The 18,498-nt window shown below is 41.2% G+C and overlaps 1 protein-coding gene and 1 long non-coding RNA gene across 9 annotated transcripts in view; one reads left to right on the top strand and one right to left on the bottom strand.

The window, feature by feature from the left end:
• Positions 1 to 18,498, top strand: part of AFF3 (ALF transcription elongation factor 3) — a 224,539-nt gene that overhangs the window by 37,965 nt on the left and 168,076 nt on the right. For 5 of the 8 annotated variants that reach the window (XM_082220026.1, XM_082220024.1, XM_082220025.1 and 2 more), the window contains exons 2-3: positions 6,965 to 7,085; positions 10,331 to 11,119. In XM_082220026.1, the coding sequence (XP_082076152.1) occupies positions 6,987 to 7,085; positions 10,331 to 11,119 (888 nt within the window). In that variant the 5' untranslated portion in view covers positions 6,965 to 6,986. Of the gene's footprint in view, positions 1 to 4,347; positions 4,420 to 6,964; positions 7,086 to 9,294; positions 9,467 to 9,530; positions 9,863 to 10,330; positions 11,120 to 18,498 lie in introns of those variants that run through there. The other 3 variants (XM_082220027.1, XM_082220029.1, XM_082220028.1) reach the window with 3 other exon arrangements.
• Positions 10,479 to 18,498, bottom strand: part of LOC309530937 — a 103,663-nt gene continuing 95,643 nt past the window's right edge. Inside the window, exon 3 of the long non-coding RNA XR_014218973.1 lies at positions 10,479 to 10,603. This is a non-coding gene — a long non-coding RNA (uncharacterized lncRNA). The remainder of the gene's footprint in view (positions 10,604 to 18,498) is intronic.

The following is an 18,498-nucleotide window of genomic DNA, read 5'->3' as shown; positions in this document are numbered from 1 at the left end:
AGTATCGTTTTGGGTGCAAGTAATTTAAGCAAGAAGTGTGGAGGAGGCAGTATGGATTGTATCCAGTCAGCATATGCATTTATTAACGCCATGTGAGGAATTTTATGTAGCGAAGTGGCTCTGAAGTAACCCAGTGCCTTTTTTCGAAAGCAATGCACGTTTGATATTACATAAGATAAATGGGTTTTGCTAATTGAATCAAAGGATACACTTCCATACAAAAACAGATTATAAAACAAGGCTGGAAAATAAATATAATTTAAGTAAAGATGTCTTCTAATTAGTAATTGTTTTTGCTGTTAAACAAATTTTCAGTGGCAGAAAGTATCTTTTTCATTATAAACCTAATAATGGAGATTGTAATAATAGGTGTAAATTAATGTGGTCGGAAAACATTTACAGTGTAACATTCTAAATTAAATATGACATTAGCAAGTCTAATGTTTAAATGCTGTATAATTAACATTTGTTCAACTCCTGACAAATTAGAGCAATATAGACTTTAGATGACTTTATTTATGGCTCAGGATATTTTTCATGCCTGTTTCCTTTGATAAACACAGAGGCAAGTTTTATTTCTTTGAAGGATGCTGTAGCAAGACATGTGCTACACTGACAAAGGGGAAATCAAAATGCAGGAGAACTTAAATATTAACCAGAGGCATTTATTTTGCAAGTAGTATGTCATGATTGTTAAAAGATTTAGTAGCGTCATCGCTGTAGCTGTTCATTGCTGTATTAGAAATAAAATACCGAGAATGGTTTATGCATAGCAGGTACAGAGGTAATAATATCCACTGTGCAATAAAATATTTGAATCCCCCTGTGTGCCTCCTCAGTGCATACATTGCTCCACTAAGTGCTTTGCATTGATGTTTGCATCTGCAAATAAATATTGCCAAAATGCTTTCTTTTTATAACAGCAGCTAATAGAAGATTGAAAGCCAGGCACAGAAGCAACGAAAAATTCCCAAACAAACAAAAAGCAGTTACAGATTTAATATGTGACAAAAGGATATCAAATTTTGCACATTAGAGTCCCATAAGGATCCATGCTAGGCAGAAGGCTTAACAGAGATGGAGTAAAATATGGTCATCTGTTTTATCTGGAGGCATTATTTTTAATCAGGATAATGCAGGTGTTAGCTTGTCCCTCAGCTGACCTGATGGAGGGGTTCTTAGGGCCTAGCTTTAGGCTCTGATTTTCTCTGGATGGGCCTCTCAGTCTGCCTTCCATCTCCAGTACGCATCAACAGATGTAATGGCAGCCCCAAATGACCTGCTGATTCTGAAGTGGGAATTTCAAGGGACTTAAGCATTGTGAACTACGTAGGACTGGGGATTGTACAGAGGCTTCAGAGTGGAAGGGAGAAGGAGGTGGTTTTTGTTAGTTCCCCCTCCCTCTCTGCTGCAGAGCCTAATGCCAACCCACCAAATATTCTCTAGAGCAGCGGTTCTCAACCTGTGGGTCTCCAGATGTTGTTGGACTACAACTCCCATCATCCCTGAGCTCTGGCCTTGCTAGCTAGGGGTGATGGAAGTTGTAGTTCAACAACATTTTGGGACCCACAGGTAGAGAAAGGCTGCTCTAGAGGGTTGGGCGACAATTAGGAACAACACAGGAGGTGGTACAGTGTGGGTTGCAAGCGTGAGAAAGAATTGGGAGAAATTGCTTGGGTTTAGCCAACCCAACACTCATCATTCCAGCTCAGCCAGTTCAGCCAAAGCTGGCTGAGCCAAGGTCAAGGTAAGCCCCCCAAAAGTGGCATTCTGGGAGAGTGGCAGGGGTGGGACTGGGCAGGGGGAGATTCACCTCATTTCAAACTTCATTCACCTTGGTCATGCCACCTAGCAACCCAGCAGAAGTTACACAGGCAAAAAGGCTGGTATAAGTTAAATTCCCATTTCCCCTCTGCCAGGCTCAGGCCAGCTCAGCTGGCAGCAGCCATGTTGCTGAACAGAGTTTGAAAAAGGGGGAAATTACACTGGCATAATCTGCACCAGCATAAATTATTCTGGGTTCCTATTGTTTGAATTGCTCTGTCTATTCAGATCCTAACAGGCTAAGTCTCAAACCTTCTAATTACCGAACCATACAATCATCAATCACAACAGCAGCAGCAGCAAAGTTATTACCCCTCAAGATTAATATTGAAAAAAGAAATTCAGAAATAGGTTTTTCAATCTACATTCAAACCAAGGACTTGAAAGAAAAGATGCAGTAGGGGAAGAAAAGAAGGAGAAAAAGCAAATGGTTATATTTGGTTAGGTCTATGACTCTGTCCATGGTTTGTGTACGAGAGGGAGAGGCAGAGATTCATTAAGTAATAATAAAACATTTTAAAAGGAATGAAAATAAAATATTTTTTCTTCTTCAGGTCTTCATTTCTGTAGGCAAAGCCATCAATTAAAATATCAGTCTCTTAAGAACTCTGTGTACCTACACATTCACTAAGGATAGAACTCACGGTACAATTAAGTATCCCACTAAGGGCACATCAAACTTAAGAGCACTTAATTGTATACAGCATTGAGCCGTATGGGTATGTAACATTTCAAAACCACAATGTTTGCTTTGCTTTCAAAGCATTTGTATGCAGTCTATAATACAGTAAATCTGTCACACAGAGTCTGCCCCATACCAAGTGCTTTTTAAGTCAAGCGAAACACAACACAGCATAATATGGACATCATTTTCTTGATTAACTTTGATGAACCTCCAGTCATTATCCATTATAGTAACAGTAAATTGGAAATGCTGCTTTGTTAGTGTTACACGTATAGGCAGCTTTGATGAGTCATAGAATTTATGGCTACTGGCACTTGACATTGATAATGAAATGCCATATTTTGCCTTTCCTTGGAAATAAAATACGACATACAGCTGCAATTATGCATCCCTTGCTTTATGCAAGAGGATAGATAGTTCTGTGTCGTCGTTGCCTTTATAATTTTTTTTACTCCAGAAGTAAATGAACCAAGTCAAACCATACAGGGCAGGACAAGCAAAAAGGGGGGGGGGAGAAGAAAGATGTAAGTCTGACACCAGGAAAGGCAATATTCACAAGACAGTGGGGGTTATTTCAACTTCCCAGGACACATTACCAGCTTAAAACACAGAAGGTTGGGTGTTTTTTTTTTTTATCAGCTCAGATTGAAACTTGTTTGGAGAGAAAACACACCAAAATTCAGTATTTCCCAAAAACAACAACACAGGATAGATACAGGATAGATTACAGTTTACGTTGAATGTACACCACTTGCCAAACCAACATTGGGAGTCCATTGGATGAAGAGTAAATGTACACAGCTCTAGTGTGGCCATTCTAGATCAAACCTCAAAAGGATTCTGTAAATATGAAACCACTGAATTACATCAAGAGGTTCAGCGCTATCACTTGTGGCCTGAACCAAGACTGGAGGATCATTAGCATGTGTTAATTGGCTTACTAGTGCCAGGGTGTCTGCATTACCAACTGTTTGTGAGTTGTCACTATTAATTAGGTACTTATCACCCTCTGTGCTTTTCTGCATTCCCTCTGACCTCAGTATTTTACAACCTTCTCCCTCCCCACCCAAAAACCCCTCATGTATTTGTATACCCATAACTCGGGATGACACTTCATGCATTTTGATTTTAATTAGTTTTAAAATACCTGTTTTAGCCTGCCCGTCCCCCTAATATTCTTATGAGGATACCTTCTCCAGTCTTCAGAGAGTGGCTGGAAGTGGGGAAGCAGAAAAGGTTCCTCCTTTCATTCCAGCAGTGGCAGTTTTAATCTGAAACCTTAGGTGCAGTACTGAACCCAGAGCTCAGAAACTGCTCGCATTAATGAAATTCCCTGTCGCGCCTAGAACAATGGGAGTTTCCAAAGCTGTATAGAACTACTACCCCCACCCCACCCCGGGCAAATTAAAATTGTATGAAGCGAACAAAATTACAGTTTTGTCTCTCTCCTCACCAAATGGGGTTGTTCAAGACAGCCTGTGAATAGCCATTTTCTTTAAAGGAGAGCACGCTAGAGACTCAAAATGCACCAATATACCTCTTTCTGTGCATATTGACAGGTTGAAAGGGAGTGACAGGGAGCAGGAGCAGGCATAAGCAACACAGGTCCCATGGTGGGCTCAGCACAAAATATACCCATTAATGAATCCTAGGAGACATTCCAGGGTAGCAGAATCTTTGACCTTCATGACTCTCAAATAAGCTGCCGCAAGTTCATTAAAGGGGGGGGGGAGGTGAAGCTGAGAGGGATTGGGAGACTCACTAGGGTTCTTAGAAAATTGCAAAATGGCCTTATGACATGAATTTGAATTTATTTATTTTTTGTTTTGCATAGTTAAAACCTCTGAGGATTTATCCTCTCGTGATCTGTTGAGACAATTTAACCTCCTTCTAATCGTGCCACTAAACAGGTTAGTTGTGTTGCTCAGAAACATTTCAAAAAAAGGTTGCATCTTGAAAGTGTAGCGTCTTCTTGAATTATAAAATATTTGGGAGGGGTGGGGGAAATAAAGAAAATATATCTGCTTTCCCAAGATGAAGCTTGCAGGATTCATGCACCGAGTATTCAGATAGCTGGAACGTATTTATTACCATCCTAGAGTAATCGTGAACACAATTAAAACCTTTCGTCCTCAATCTGGCTTCTGTCCGTGTGTAAGTGGCTGTTACCAGAAGACTCTGTGTGATTGTATTGATGTTTATATGGCCAGTTTTCATGGTTAGTACAAATCATAAAAGCTATGGAGGATGAAGCGTAAATGAATCCAGCTTCAGAATTGCTGGGAGCTAAAGTTTTAAAACTCATGCTGCAAAGTGAAAAATGAAATTTAACCAGGCATTTTGGTGAAGGAGAAGTAATTTATTGGATGTAAGATGAAAAGCTGTGAGAGTAAACATCAATCTCATCTTAGACACATGTCAGTGATTGATGTTTGCTCTGCACTGCAGCCTGGAGGTAAACTCTTTGAAACAGCATAGTAGGTACTTTATCTGTCTGAGGGAAAGAACACAGTTTGTTAAGTTGCTGCTTTTTTTTTTTTTTTTTTTGAGACCCTGCTACATCTTCATGTTCAATCAAAGGCAAAACAGTAAATCAGAGTAATTGCTTTGCCCTGTGGCATTTCTGTTTGTAAATGGAGGAAAAAATACTGCAGAACCCTCAAATTAACTTCTGTTTAAACTAGGTGAAAAGTCCAAAAAGTCACTGGCAGCCCAAGTATAGCATTTTATTAATCATGTCACCAGTCCATCAAAAGCTAGTGCTTTGTTTTTCTTGCACGGCAGCTGATGCTTTTGTTTCAAAATGCTTTTTAGCACTGAGGAATGTAAAGCTGTCACTTCTGGGAAATCATAACAAGCCATTAGCAACACAGACTTTATAAATAGTCATCATTTATTTATTTTTGTTTAGCTGAAAATGACAATGGTATGAATAAACTGGCCAGAAAAGGTGTTGGATATGACTGATATAATGAGAAGCAAGCCTAATCTAAAACTTACTAAGTGCTTGTGCTGTTCAATAATATAATTACCCAACATTATTGTATTGATTAAAATGATTATTCATATGAATATATGAAGCTACCAAATACTGAAGATTATTGATCCACCGAGCCCAGTACTGTATTGTCTACTACTTTGTGAGACAGTAGATCAAAGAGAGAGGTCTTTCTCAGCCTTGTTACCCGGGGCTAAACTAAATTCTACCACTAAAATAAAATAATTACTTCCCAAGCTGTTTCATTTGGCCAATATTGTGAAAGTACATTTCCGTTTCTGAGCACAATTTGAAGTGTTTAAACCTTTAAAGCTTTGCCCCTGCATACCTGAAGGAGCAGCTCCACCCCCATTGTTCAGCCTGGACACTGAGGTCCTGCTCTGAGGGCCTTCTGGCTGCTCCCTCACTGCAAGATGTGAGGTTACAGAGACTCATTTTCTGCACTGTGCAAAGCACTTCATAGGCCAGCTGTCAGAATAAGGCAGTTTCACACCTTCATCTTGGTCAATCCTTTTATGAAGGGGCTGAATTCAGTGTAGCAGAACAGCATTCATGCATTTGTATTCACAACTTGCAGCCATCACAGCACGTTCATGACTTACTGTACTATGAATGTAGCTACCGCCAGCTCTGTGATGTCTTAGTGCACAGCTACAAGTCATATCAGCCCATATGTGGAAGACTAACAACAAGAATATCTTGGTTGGGATGGTTGTTTTCTTTCAATCCTCCAATTCTAGTTGGTTGGCAAAAAGGATAACAATTGTGGCTAGGCTAAAGTAGCTGATAGTTGCGTTTGTACTTTCATGACCACAGTTGATTAATGGAGATCAGAAGAAGGTGCATTACTGTGAAAATATCTGTGGTATATAGTTTTAACAGCCCTTTAGGGGCTCATTAATGAAAAGAGAACTATAGAATCCAACTGGAGTGATTTCATTTTTAAGCAGCATTCTTGTCTAACACCCTAAGGCACTGAAGCCCTTTAGATTTTGCTGGACAACGGCTCCCATCATCCTTGACTATGCAGATTGAGACTGATTGGAGTTGGAGTCCAACAGTAAAGGGGGAGGGAACACAAGAGTTCCAACCCTGCTCTAAAGAGCTGTCATACAAGGAAATGTTTTCATCATTTCTATTTAACCATAGCTTTAATTATTGTGCACTTTAAAAAGGACCCTCCCTTTTTTTTCTTTGTCAAAGATGCTTTGACACTTACCCTGTTTCATTTCACCTGTTCGACATAGGTCCCCTAAATATCTCATCCCTCCAGAAATTGGGTGAGTGTGTGTGTTTGTGTGTATGTGGACTTTAATTTCCTTATTGGAATGGCATCCATCACATTCCTGTTCTTGTTTTCTTTGTCACCTGTTTGCTAATTCACCCTTCTGTATGTAGTTATGGCTACCCAGGGTTTGTTGCCTTAATTCTAGTTTTCTGCTTTTCTTTTGGTGCAGTGTCTATGACCCTGACAGAAATATGCTGCGCAGGAAAGAATGGGAAAGGAGAAATCAGGAGACCCAGCACGAAGATGGCATATTTAATAACAGCTACTCCCTCTTCAGTGAGCCATACAAGGTATATATATATTTCCCCAATTTTCCTCCCTGTTGTTTGATTGTTGCTCAAAGCAGGTAAGGCAGTTTAGGAGAACCCAATTCCCCAACTTAAAAGAGAATAATATATATTTAAAGTGTCCCTTACAGATGCTTGTCTAACCTTTTTTTGAAAACCTCCAGAGAAAGCCAGATGACAGCTTATTCAATTGCTAACCCTGCTCTCAAAGTGGGATGCTTAGAAATTTTTAATTTTGTAGTCTCTTCCATCTTACCATCTATGGACTTGTAAAGGGGGTCACCTATTCCTTTATCCATGTCATTCATGACAATATTGAATGTCACCATATCCAACAACCAAAGACTGTTGTTTGTTCTTGGGCAGAGCTGCTGACTGTTAATGAACAAGCTAAGCCATGTTGTCTGGAAGTTGATGCCACTAGAACACAATGGCTGGTTGTGAGCCGAGTCAGAACCAGGGGATGTGGCTTGAGGTCCTTCATGCCGGAGTGAAAACAAGCCTGGTCCTGCTTGGACACCTCCCTTCACCTCACCTAACTGATGGGTCACCCGCCTGTGCTCCTCTCCCAGCTGAGCATGCAATACTGCCTTCTGGTCTAATAATGGACTGGGATAGCCAGTGTGGTGTGCCTTAATGCTCAGGCAGTGCTGGCTGAGGCTGATGGGAGTTGCATCTTGAGGGCACCATGTTGGCTACTCACGTACTAGACTCATTTCCTTTCTCCTCCCCGCACCAAAAACATTAGCTGCTCTATAGCAGGTCGTTCTAATCCAATAGTGCGGAATCTCTGGCTGTGGGCCTAATTAGGCCCATCAACCACACACATACCCCAGCTTGACCCATGAGACTGTTTTGGGCAAGCCATTTCCACCACCTGCTCTCTAAACCTGATGTCATATATGTCAGGTGCAGGGCAGGTAAACGCATGGCCGGATCAAAGGGCGGGTGGCAGATACCACCAGCCAACTGCACCTGCAAAGACCTGTGTGCAGAAATTTGCATGTGTCAACAATCAGCTGATTGTCAAGGCAATCAGCACTATGTACAGCACTATGCAGAAATGGGTCACCTAATGTCATTGTGATGATGACAGGTGACTGACAAGAAACACCCGGCCCCCCAAATCTATATCAATATCTTTCTTTTTAAGAAATCACATGAGGGATAGGTCATAAGTCTTGCTACAGTTCAATTTATTAACAAGATTTCCCTTGCCCACTCAACAAGTTATTTTATCAAAAGAGAGTAGGTTCTTCTAGGGTTTTATGTGTGCCGTAATAAAACTGTATTGTTTCCTAGTAACAACTGAGTTTTCTTCAAGTTGCTTGCCAATTAGTAATTTCAAATTACACAGCACTGTAATAATTTCGTTCAGTAAAAGCAACCACATAAATTATTTTGTATGTCCTACTTTAATTGGTCATTAGCTATAGGCTGCAGGATATACTTTTTTGTAGTCTGCCATAATGAACTGGTCTCACAAAGCATGCATTAATATTGATGTCTCATTGAGTTTTAGATGTTTATTTTTCAAAGTACGTGAAAGGTGGAGCAGCGTTACATTCAAATATGTTTCAAAAAAGTGTTTTAGACTTAGATCAGTACCTAGTTGTTGGCTCCTGTCTGTATCAAGAGACAACAGAGTGTGCTTCCTGGGATGAAGTGAAACCACTGTGTTAACAGCACCAAAGTAACATTACATGGTGCGCAAGCTTGGGCAGTGTGTATGGAGATCCTGGGCTGCCCAAACATCAAGACCCCTCTCTCAGCCTCGCTGCTGTGGTCCAAAGGAAACAGAGCAATACATTTGGCACCATCTTGGCTACCAGAAGGAGGCGTACAAGGCACCATCCCAACCATCTTAGGGACTTCACTCCAGATTTGCATAGGGTTTGCTCCTTAGCTTTTTCTTCTCCCAAAGTTGTCCTGCAAGGCAGCAGAGGTTTAGGATCAGAGTTTTCCTTTTCCTAGATGGGCTACCTTCCCAGGTTGACAAGCCTCATTTGCCCCTCACTTCCCTCTGCAGCACATGCAGAAACCGCCTTCTTGACCGTTGGACTCACTGTTGACCTTGCCCGCTCAAATCTGCTGGAGCTTGTCATAACATTCAGCTCACCAGGGTTTTGAGACCCATCAGCTACCCTCACCTGGATTAGCTGGCCAGTCAAAGGCGCTGCTGGGGTGTGGCTGCTGTCACATGCTGACAGCTTCTGGGAGCTTACAATGGTCAAACAGAAATATTCTAGCTCTAGTTACATTTCATGGAAATCACTCAGTATAGTTAACAATTGCCCATATGACATCACAATATTCTCAGAATTGTTGGAGAGGCTGTGGAAAAAGGAGTCACCTTTTTCCAATATTGGTGGGACTTCTCACAGGTATTTAGATTCTGGACAATGGTGGGCCTAATATTTGACAATACTCAAAAATCCCATTCCAAGTTCACTGCAGATTTGTTTACTAAATCTTTGGGATGATCAGCTGAAAGGGTTCAACTTTCAGGAACTCTTGACATCGATGCTGGTGGCTGCCAGAACTTCAGTTGTCCTAAAATGGAAAACCTTACAGGACTTGTGACTCACACTGTGATATAAAAATATGTGGAGTTTAGCGCTAGCTGAAAAATAACTCATAAATTACATTTTTTCAAAGGCTCGTAGGATCCTGAAAAATATTATGCTGTTTGGTGGGATTCTGTCATATATATACACCACAAATACAGACACACAGGACTTCCTCTCAATGGTATAACAAGAAATGTGGCTTTCCTAATGGTATTAAATACTCTACTTTTACCTGATTTATCTCTTCCAATTATACTTTGCTGCTGTTTGTTTGTTTTTTATTTGTACTTCTACTATTTTTATTGTATTGCTTTGACTTCAATTAAAAAAAATTAAAAACTTTTTTCTGCTTCCAATATGATATGCTTGGAAAAAAATGTATTAAATACAAGTGATACATTTGTAATATGCATAATATATACTCTGAAGCTCATGTAGCTTTCCATGTTCAGAGTAAATTGAAAACCTTTTTGCGTCCTCACAAAACAAAACATTTTATGTGATTCTTCATTTAATGTGCTTCTGAACTGTTGCATATTCATGACGATTTCCTTTGCTATTCTTTAAGGTGCCACAAGATTCTTTGTTATTCTTGATGCTACAGACCAACATGGTGGCTACTTTCGATTTTGTTACAGAATGATAATTTAAAATTATTCTCGCTTACTTGCTTTACAGACTAACAAAGGGGACGAGCTCTCCAGCCGTATCCAGAATACCCTGGGCAACTACGATGAGATGAAAGAACTGCTGACGGATCGATCCAATCAAAGCCACCTTGTTGGTGTTCCAAAGCCGTGTATCTCACAAACGTCTGTGACCAAAGCTGAGGAACACTTCATTGCTGACACAAAGCCCCACACTCACGCTTCTCCATCTTCCCTACCAGCGGCACTTTCTGGGCAGTTGGGCAAGAACCCTGCAATGGGTTGGCAGAAGTCTGGGCACACTCTGGAGAACCAACAAAGGGGAAGCAAACATAGACACGGATTGCCGGATGCACACAATAACGACTTCAAAACGGTTAGCCAAAAGAACAGTTTAGAAAAGATTACACATTACGCATCCAATCCCTCATCACCATCTCCGTCGAGTGTTGCGCAAGGTCCTTTATCGTCTTCACTTGGGGACAACAGCAGAACACAACAGCAGCCGTCAAAGCTGAGTTTTGGTGGAGAAGGTGGAGCTCAGGCTCAGGAGAGGCCAGCTATGCATAGCAATGGACACTGTGTGCAGAACTTTCCTCCTTCACTTGCTTCGAAGCCCAGCATAGTTCAGCAGAAACCAACAGCATATGTAAGGCCAATGGATGGTCAAGATCAGGCTCCTGAGGAGTCTCCAAGATTGAAGGTGCCAGCTGAAACTAGCCTGCTCTGCACCTCATATAGAGGAATGCCTTCTGCCAAAGTTGACTCAGCTAGGACAAAGTCAAAATTGACAAAATTTAATATTCCCAAACAAGAAGAGGTAAGTGCAACAGAGCTTTCCATGTGCTGTTGATGTACTAGTTAATCACTTTCAAAACACTGACATCCTACATTGACTTTTTTTCTCTTAGAAAGTATACTTTGCACTGCATTTTCAGGGTATTCATTTTTACTCGGTGTGTAAGTGGCAAACCTACACAAGGACTTAGAGTGGGGTGGGGAGGGATTCCAGGCCATTCTTCAAATTTGCCATTGTCTCAACCGCTTACTTGGCTAGTAAGATAGCTACAGTTTTGGTTCACATTTGGCCCGCTCCCCTTTAGTGCTTAAATTTTATGATTTCCAGTGACTTGATTACTAATCCCAATTGAAAATGGATTTTAGTTGATTGACTATTTCTTCACACCTATATAATGGTGGTCAATGAATAGCATTTAAAGTCTGAAATGGGACAGGGGTTGGCTGGTAAGAAGTCAGTGCCCTGGTTCAAAGGATATAGATGTACTTCTTTCTAATAGCATCATTAGCATGTACAGATGAGAGCCAGAGACGAACAGGTTCTGTCAGCACTCAAACAGCAAATTGGCTTCAGCTACATGACTTAGAAATATTGGTACCGTCACAACAAATAGTGGGCTATTGTCCAAAGGTTGGAAGATTAATACTGTGATGTACAACAGGAGCTTCATTGGGTCTTGGAGAAAGAAAACAAAAATGTATATGTTGTGTGTGTGTGTGTGTGTGTGTGTGTGTGTGTACAGGTTTGATTGGATGGATTTAGGTGATGGTGTATGTATCACAATGTCATGGTGTGGTCCCTAAAGAAGCCACCCCTGGATCCATAGGTGTATGCCAGTCACCACCCAATCAACAATACACTTTATTTATTTCATAGACTCATAGAATTGTAGTGTTGGAAGGGACCATGAGGGGCTCGGACCCACAACTCTGAGATTAAGCATCTCCTGGTCTCCCAACTGAGCTATCCCAGATTTTATTTTCTTCTTCTTCTTCTTCATCATCATCATCATCATTATTTTAATTATTATTTTGTATACTGCTCTTCCTCTGAAGATCACAGGACAGTTCACAATATAAAAATACAAAACAAGAACATAAAATGCATAATAAAAACAAGAACGGGAACAAACCAATAACCTTCATCCCAATAGGATTATTGGAAATATATGTTGTTGTTTCCTCTTCCATTCCTCTTCAAGTTCCTCTTCCATTTTTCCTCTCGAGGTTTCCCTATCTACAGGCAATGAAATAGCACTTGAATGCAAATTATAGCCCATTATTTTTAAATATGCAGGAAAGGTTGATTTCCCATGCAGTTTAGTTCTTCATTTAATATTGTTAATCAGCTTTTGAAGGTTCTCAATATCAAGACATAAAGAGAATCTTAAAGTAATTTTTGCAGAAATTGTTTTAATGAGAATACCCTAGCTGTCCGTTATGTATAAAGGTATCAAGTGTTCGTTCAGGATTTAATTTTTAGGAGTCAGTTTCATCAGCATTAATCAGAATTCATATCCGACCTCCTGGACCTTTCAGAAATCATCCTACTTCTCAGTGTAAATGATAGCCTCTCATCTCAAGTGCTGCTGTTTCACATTTAAAATTTTATTGTAAGCGGCTTATGAATTATATTACTAGAATGATGAAGGTCTGAAGTGCTGAACAGAAACATCTTGCAGTATAAAATGGGCCATAGAGAGACACTTGTTTCCAGTATAGCTCTTCTAAAATTATTTGCTAAAGATGCATCCCTTCTCTTGTTCTTGGTAGATTGAAAAAGCCAAGATCCAATGTCTGGACTAATGCACTAATTTCCCCCCTATGCCCTTGTATTTTTAGACATGTAAATAATTGTACTAAACTTACCTACTAAGTAGCATTATGTTCAGTGGGTCATGTTCCCTCATAAGTCTGTTTAGGACTGGAGAATTGAGGGGAAATTTATAAATGCACGTGTTAATTAGGTTGTACTCTTTATTTCGTTAGGTCAGCTTCCAGTGTGACAAATGAGGCTTTCCTTAGTCAGAAAATCTATGTAATTGTTCTTTTTCCCAGTGAACTTCAGTCATTTTGTGGCAGTTGCTGGCTTGGGAAACATTTTACAACCTATTTTTATTGATGAATTCCTTTTATGGTCCACATCAATTCATAATATAGACATCAACTGTCCAGTCCTATATATTAAAACTGGGGTCATATTTATTGGATCTTTTAATTCTGTGTTAATGTCTTTAGAATTTTGACATTAAAATTAGAATATTACACATAAATAACTTAGTGATTAAATTGCATTAGTTTTTTTAAGAATGATTTTTTTCATTGGAGTTATTTTTGTCATGGTTTTCCTATATGCAATTTACACAAGGGTTTATGAACAGTGCCAGTTTTAGGAACAGCAGCTATCACTTAAATGTATCCTATGCAACAAACTCAAAAGTTTGTATATCCAACCTTCCTATTTATTCTGTAGCCCTCTGTGCCCTCAGGTGACCATTCCTGAAGGTTAGGGTACCCTTTGGAATGGCATGGGTAATGACACAGGAGCAAGGCTGTAACTGGAAAGTGGAATTGAAGTAAATGGGAAACACTTATCAAGTTCCACCTGATCATGCTATCATCAAGTTTGATCCAAGCCCAAGAAAGCATATCCTGAGCCTGGATTAGATATATTACTGGTAGTTGTCAGGCTTGTTTGCTTTTCACAGAGGAAACATCCCAGAATATTCTATTATACTGGGGCAAGCCACATCTAGATACCTCATCTAGGTGAGTCTAAATAAATCAGTAAGCAGGCAATAATTAAATCAGGCATGTCCAAAGTCCATTTTGGGGGCCTAATCCGGCCCGCCGGTCGATTTAATCTGGCCCCCGTGGCAGTATATGTCCTGGGGTAAAATCCTTTAAAAAGCTCAACAACTTTGGGGTAAAAATGTAAAGAAAGCTCAACAACTTTGGTCGGCCCTCACGCATGTTCACTTCATCAAATCCGGCCCTCTTTGAAAAAAGTTTGGGCACCCCTAAATTAAATCCTTGCCTAGTATGGTTGCTGTATTTTACCACTAACCATCAACAGTAGCCACAATAAGGGGATTTTCCCACAATTTTTTTTTTTAAAGACAGAGCAAGGAACAAGACACAGAGACGAGCCAGTCAAAGGCACAGGCACCGGTTGGCAGAGGTGGCCCACCCCATTTAACTGCCTGAGGCAAATGGGAAAAGTGCCACCCCCCTCCCCTAAAACCTTGCTTTTACCAGGGTTGCAAGGCAACGGGTGGGCAGGGCACCAGCAGGAGCACTGCCTTGTGGGATTCTGCCACCTGAGGTGGCTGCCTTAGTCCACTTCATGGGCGAGCTGGCCCTGCCAGTTGGTCGTATGAATACTTAATACCCACTGCCCTTTACAACCTTAGCAAGTCCTCCATTCCCTTGCCGACCTTTCGCTGTGAATGTGTACCTATGCTACGCTCCTGCCAACCAGTGTTGACAGTGCAATGAGCCAATGCTCTAACTTGGTATAATTTAGCTCCCTATGTTCCTATGTGCGCATGAACGTCATCAGTAGGAACAGCAGCAGCAGCAGAATCATGGGTCCATCCAGTGCTTTTTTTCTTTAGGGGTACTCTCATTTTCCTACTCATATTGAAATGCTGCCCCTCAATGAAGCCAAACTTAGATTCACAAAATGTTTAGGGGTATGCGTCACCCCAGAAAAAAAGCACTGGGTCCATCTGGTTGAAGCACTCTACGCTTTTCCCTTCACCATTATGGGATCATGTTCTTTTCCGTTGGAAATGAATGGAAATATCCTGACAATTTCTGCTTAATCAATTTTTGGGGAGCATGCCTCAGATTTCTGGGGTGTAACATACGCCATTTACCAGTTGTAATGTTTCATCACTTGCCTGTGCCATCTCAAATCAGGTTCTAGGCTGCCAGAATATATAAGCTGGATAATATGACATCCTAAATATTATTCTGAGTGGACATTTGTGACTACTGTGATAATATCAGTCCATAAACTATTTGTCCTCCTTGCGCAAAGTTATCATTTGTAGTTTAGAGTGCACTTTAGAAAATGAACCTTTGCATTTAACTTCCAAAAGGAAACACAGACCAATTTCTAATACAGTTTTTAATTTTTGATAATTCCTTTTTTCACAAATGGTTCTTTGGAAGATACACTGTACATTTGCTCCTCTCTCCATGGTTTGCCACTCTATATTTTGAAGAACATAATTTGCAGTAGCAAAAGTCGGAGAACATGCTGAGCCTAGACATTTATTTGAAATGCCATATTATGTGAACCTGTTAATGTCAAGACATATCTTAGGAGTATCACATAAAACTGCTGACCTTTCCTCAGCTCTTGATTACTTTTTGTCTTTCTCAATTAAGGAACTGTTCAGAACCCAGTTCACTGTGTGACCCTGAGTATATAAATCTACACTGATAATTTCATGGCACTTGTACATTAGAAATTATGGTGCATCTATGGACATAACTTACTGCTCTACCTCAGTACATTGGACAGACTGTAAAACAGATGGAGCAGGAATTTCTCAGATATACTGCAGGAAAAAACACCGAGCTATATAAAGGAGAGTATGGTGAAGCTGCGACTCTCTGAAATAAGGGGCAAGCTAGATGATATGACAGCACAACCCAGCTTGGATAACTCAGAATGGGAAATATTGATTTAAATATCAATTTATGCCAGTGGGAAGGGGTAGCTGCCAAAACTTCCCCTCAAAAGCTGGTCTTGGAGCCCAGTGAGAGCAATTCTGTCCCCCAATTCTGTGCTTTAAATGGTTCCTACCCTCTTGGTAGGGATGCGGGTGGCGCTGTGGGTTAAACCACAGAGCCTAGAGCTTGCCGATCAGAAGGTCAGCGGTTCATATCCCCACGACAGAGTGAGCTCCCGTTGCTCAGTCCCTGCTCCTGGCAACCTAGCAGTTCGAAAGCATGTCAAAGTGCAAGTAGATAAATAGGTACCACTCTGGCGGGAAGGTAAACGGTGTTTCCATGCGCTGCTCTGGTTCGCCAGAAGTGGCTTAGTCATGCTGGCCACGTGACCTGGAAGCTGTACGCTGGCTCCCTCGGCCAATAAAGCGAGATGAGCGGCATAACCCCAGGGTCGGCCACGACTGGACCTAATGGTCAGGGGTCCTTTTACCTTTACCTTTTACCCTCTTGGTGGTTATACAACATACTAATCTGCCACCATAATGTTTAGCATAGCTGTAGGCAGGGCCGGCCCAAGTCATTCTGCTTCGTGAGGATGAGGAGCGGTTGGTGCCTTGCCCCCATGCTAAGGTCACATCTGCACCATACGGTTAGAACACGTTTATAGCACTTTTATAATCCCCAAAGAATCCTGGGGCTTGTAGTTTCCCCATCATAGAGCTACAGTTCCTAGTACTCTTAGCAAACTATGGTTCTCAGGATTCTTTGGGGTGGTGGTGGTTATGCTTTAAATGTATGGTGCGGCATGATCACTGTGCATATTATCCAAGGCTACCCGAATTATTTTGGCACTTGAGGCACAAAATCTCATAAGCACTTCTTTTCCTTCTTGGCAGTAAAAATACAACAATTTTTTGTAAGGTTCTTTACACCTAAAATGTGTTGCCTAAGGCAGCTCTTTCAGTCTACCTAATGTTAAGGCCAGCAGCTCTGGCCCCTAGGCTGCTAGCTACAGATTTTGGAAAATTAATGAAGGAGAAAGTTCATCTACTCGCTTTCGATTTACAGGGGTTCTTTTTTCCCCCTCAGTGCAAACTGAGTACTGGTGCAGGGGGCCTTGGACCAGCTAACTTAGTTCATATAAACTTTCCTACTGGTTTCAAGATTTCTCAAGCCTAGGCAGTCCCACTGCCTTTAAAAAAAACAAAAAACTGTGTCCCTCTCTCTCTCCTATTATTTTTTTTAAAAAACATATTTTTATTAAAGATTTCTTGGTTTACAAAAATATGTGTAATGTCTTTTTTCCCAAGTTACATTTTCTACAGATCAGTTTCATCTGTTGATAAAGGAAGAAAAGGGGGAAAGAGGTGGAGGAGGGGCATGGTGAGTGGGGGTGGGGTCAGATGGCAAAGTTTCTATTCTACTTAATGTATGTGTGGGGTTTTGTGTCAGCATCGCTTGTGCGCGTTCTCTTTACTATTTGCTTGTGTTTCTTGCGACATCGGATATTGCGTCTGCACATGTCCACGGCGCCGGAAATCGCTTCTGCGCATGCCCAGACGCTGAAAATTGTGCCTGCGCAGAAGCGATTTTCGGCGTCTGGGCATGCACAGAAGCGATTTCTGGAGCCACGGAACAGAGTCCCCATGCTGTGCTGCGCCGGTTTAGCGCAGCGTGCAGGGACTCGTCAAGTGGGCGGCTTGGTTCGGGGGCAACTCATGGGCCCCTTCCGGCCCATGGGCCTTAGGTTGCTGGCCTCTGACCTAGGGTGTGGTTGTTTGTGATTGTCTGTGGTGAACTTTGTTTTCATGTGTGAGTGGGGTGGGTGGGTGTTTTTGAATCAGGTTAGCCATATTGATTCATATGCTGCTGGTGGATTCTTGTTGTCTTGTTGGGCTGTGTATGTGATAAAGGGGAACCATATGTGAAGGCATCTTCTTCTATTTGTCCCCGTGTCAGTTTCAGTTTGTTGGTTAGTTTTTCTAATAAGACTGTTTCCCATACTATTTGGTACCAGTGGTCCATGCTTACTCCTGACAGATCTCTCCAGTGTCTGGCTATGATGTTTCTGGCTGCTGAGAGTAGGTGAGTTATGAGCTCTTTATGATGTGAGTGGGCATTATTATTTTGGAAGATGTTTAGTAGGGCCAGTTTTGGGGTGATTTCTAATACTTGCTTAGTTATTTTGCATATTTCTTGTAATGATAATAATAAAACATTATGAATATTCTAACAACAACAACAAAAACAACAATATTTCTTGTATGATTGTTGTCCAGAATAGTTGAATTTTGGGGCATTCCCACCACATGTGGAGGAATGTGCCTTTGGAGGTGCATCCTCTCCAGCACTTTGGTGAGGTTCCTGGGCGTATTAGCGCTAAATTCCTTGGTGTTAGGTACCATCTGTTAGTGAGCTCTCTCCTTCCTATTAGAGGCACTAACTAGGACCTGTGGTAATCTGCCCAGAGCTGTGATTCCTAAACTTGGGTTTCCAGCTGTTGTTGGACTACAACTCCCATCATCCCTGGCAAGCAGGACCAGTGGTAAGGGATGATGGGAATTGTTGTCCCAAAATAGCAGGAGACCCAAGTTTGGGAAACCCTCAAGAGTAGTAGCCTGTTGCACTATTCACGATCACCTCTGTATAGTCTGTAGAGCTACTGTACCACTATGGTCTTGATAAATCAGCCACCAGAAAATTCTCACTGAGGGC

The sequence above is a fragment of the Podarcis vaucheri genome (genome assembly GCF_965113315.1).
Source record: "Podarcis vaucheri genome assembly, chromosome: 4".
Lineage (NCBI taxonomy): Eukaryota > Metazoa > Chordata > Lepidosauria > Squamata > Lacertidae > Podarcis > Podarcis vaucheri.
Note: the sequence above shows the minus strand (reverse complement) of the source record. Positions and strands in the feature narration are given on the sequence as shown.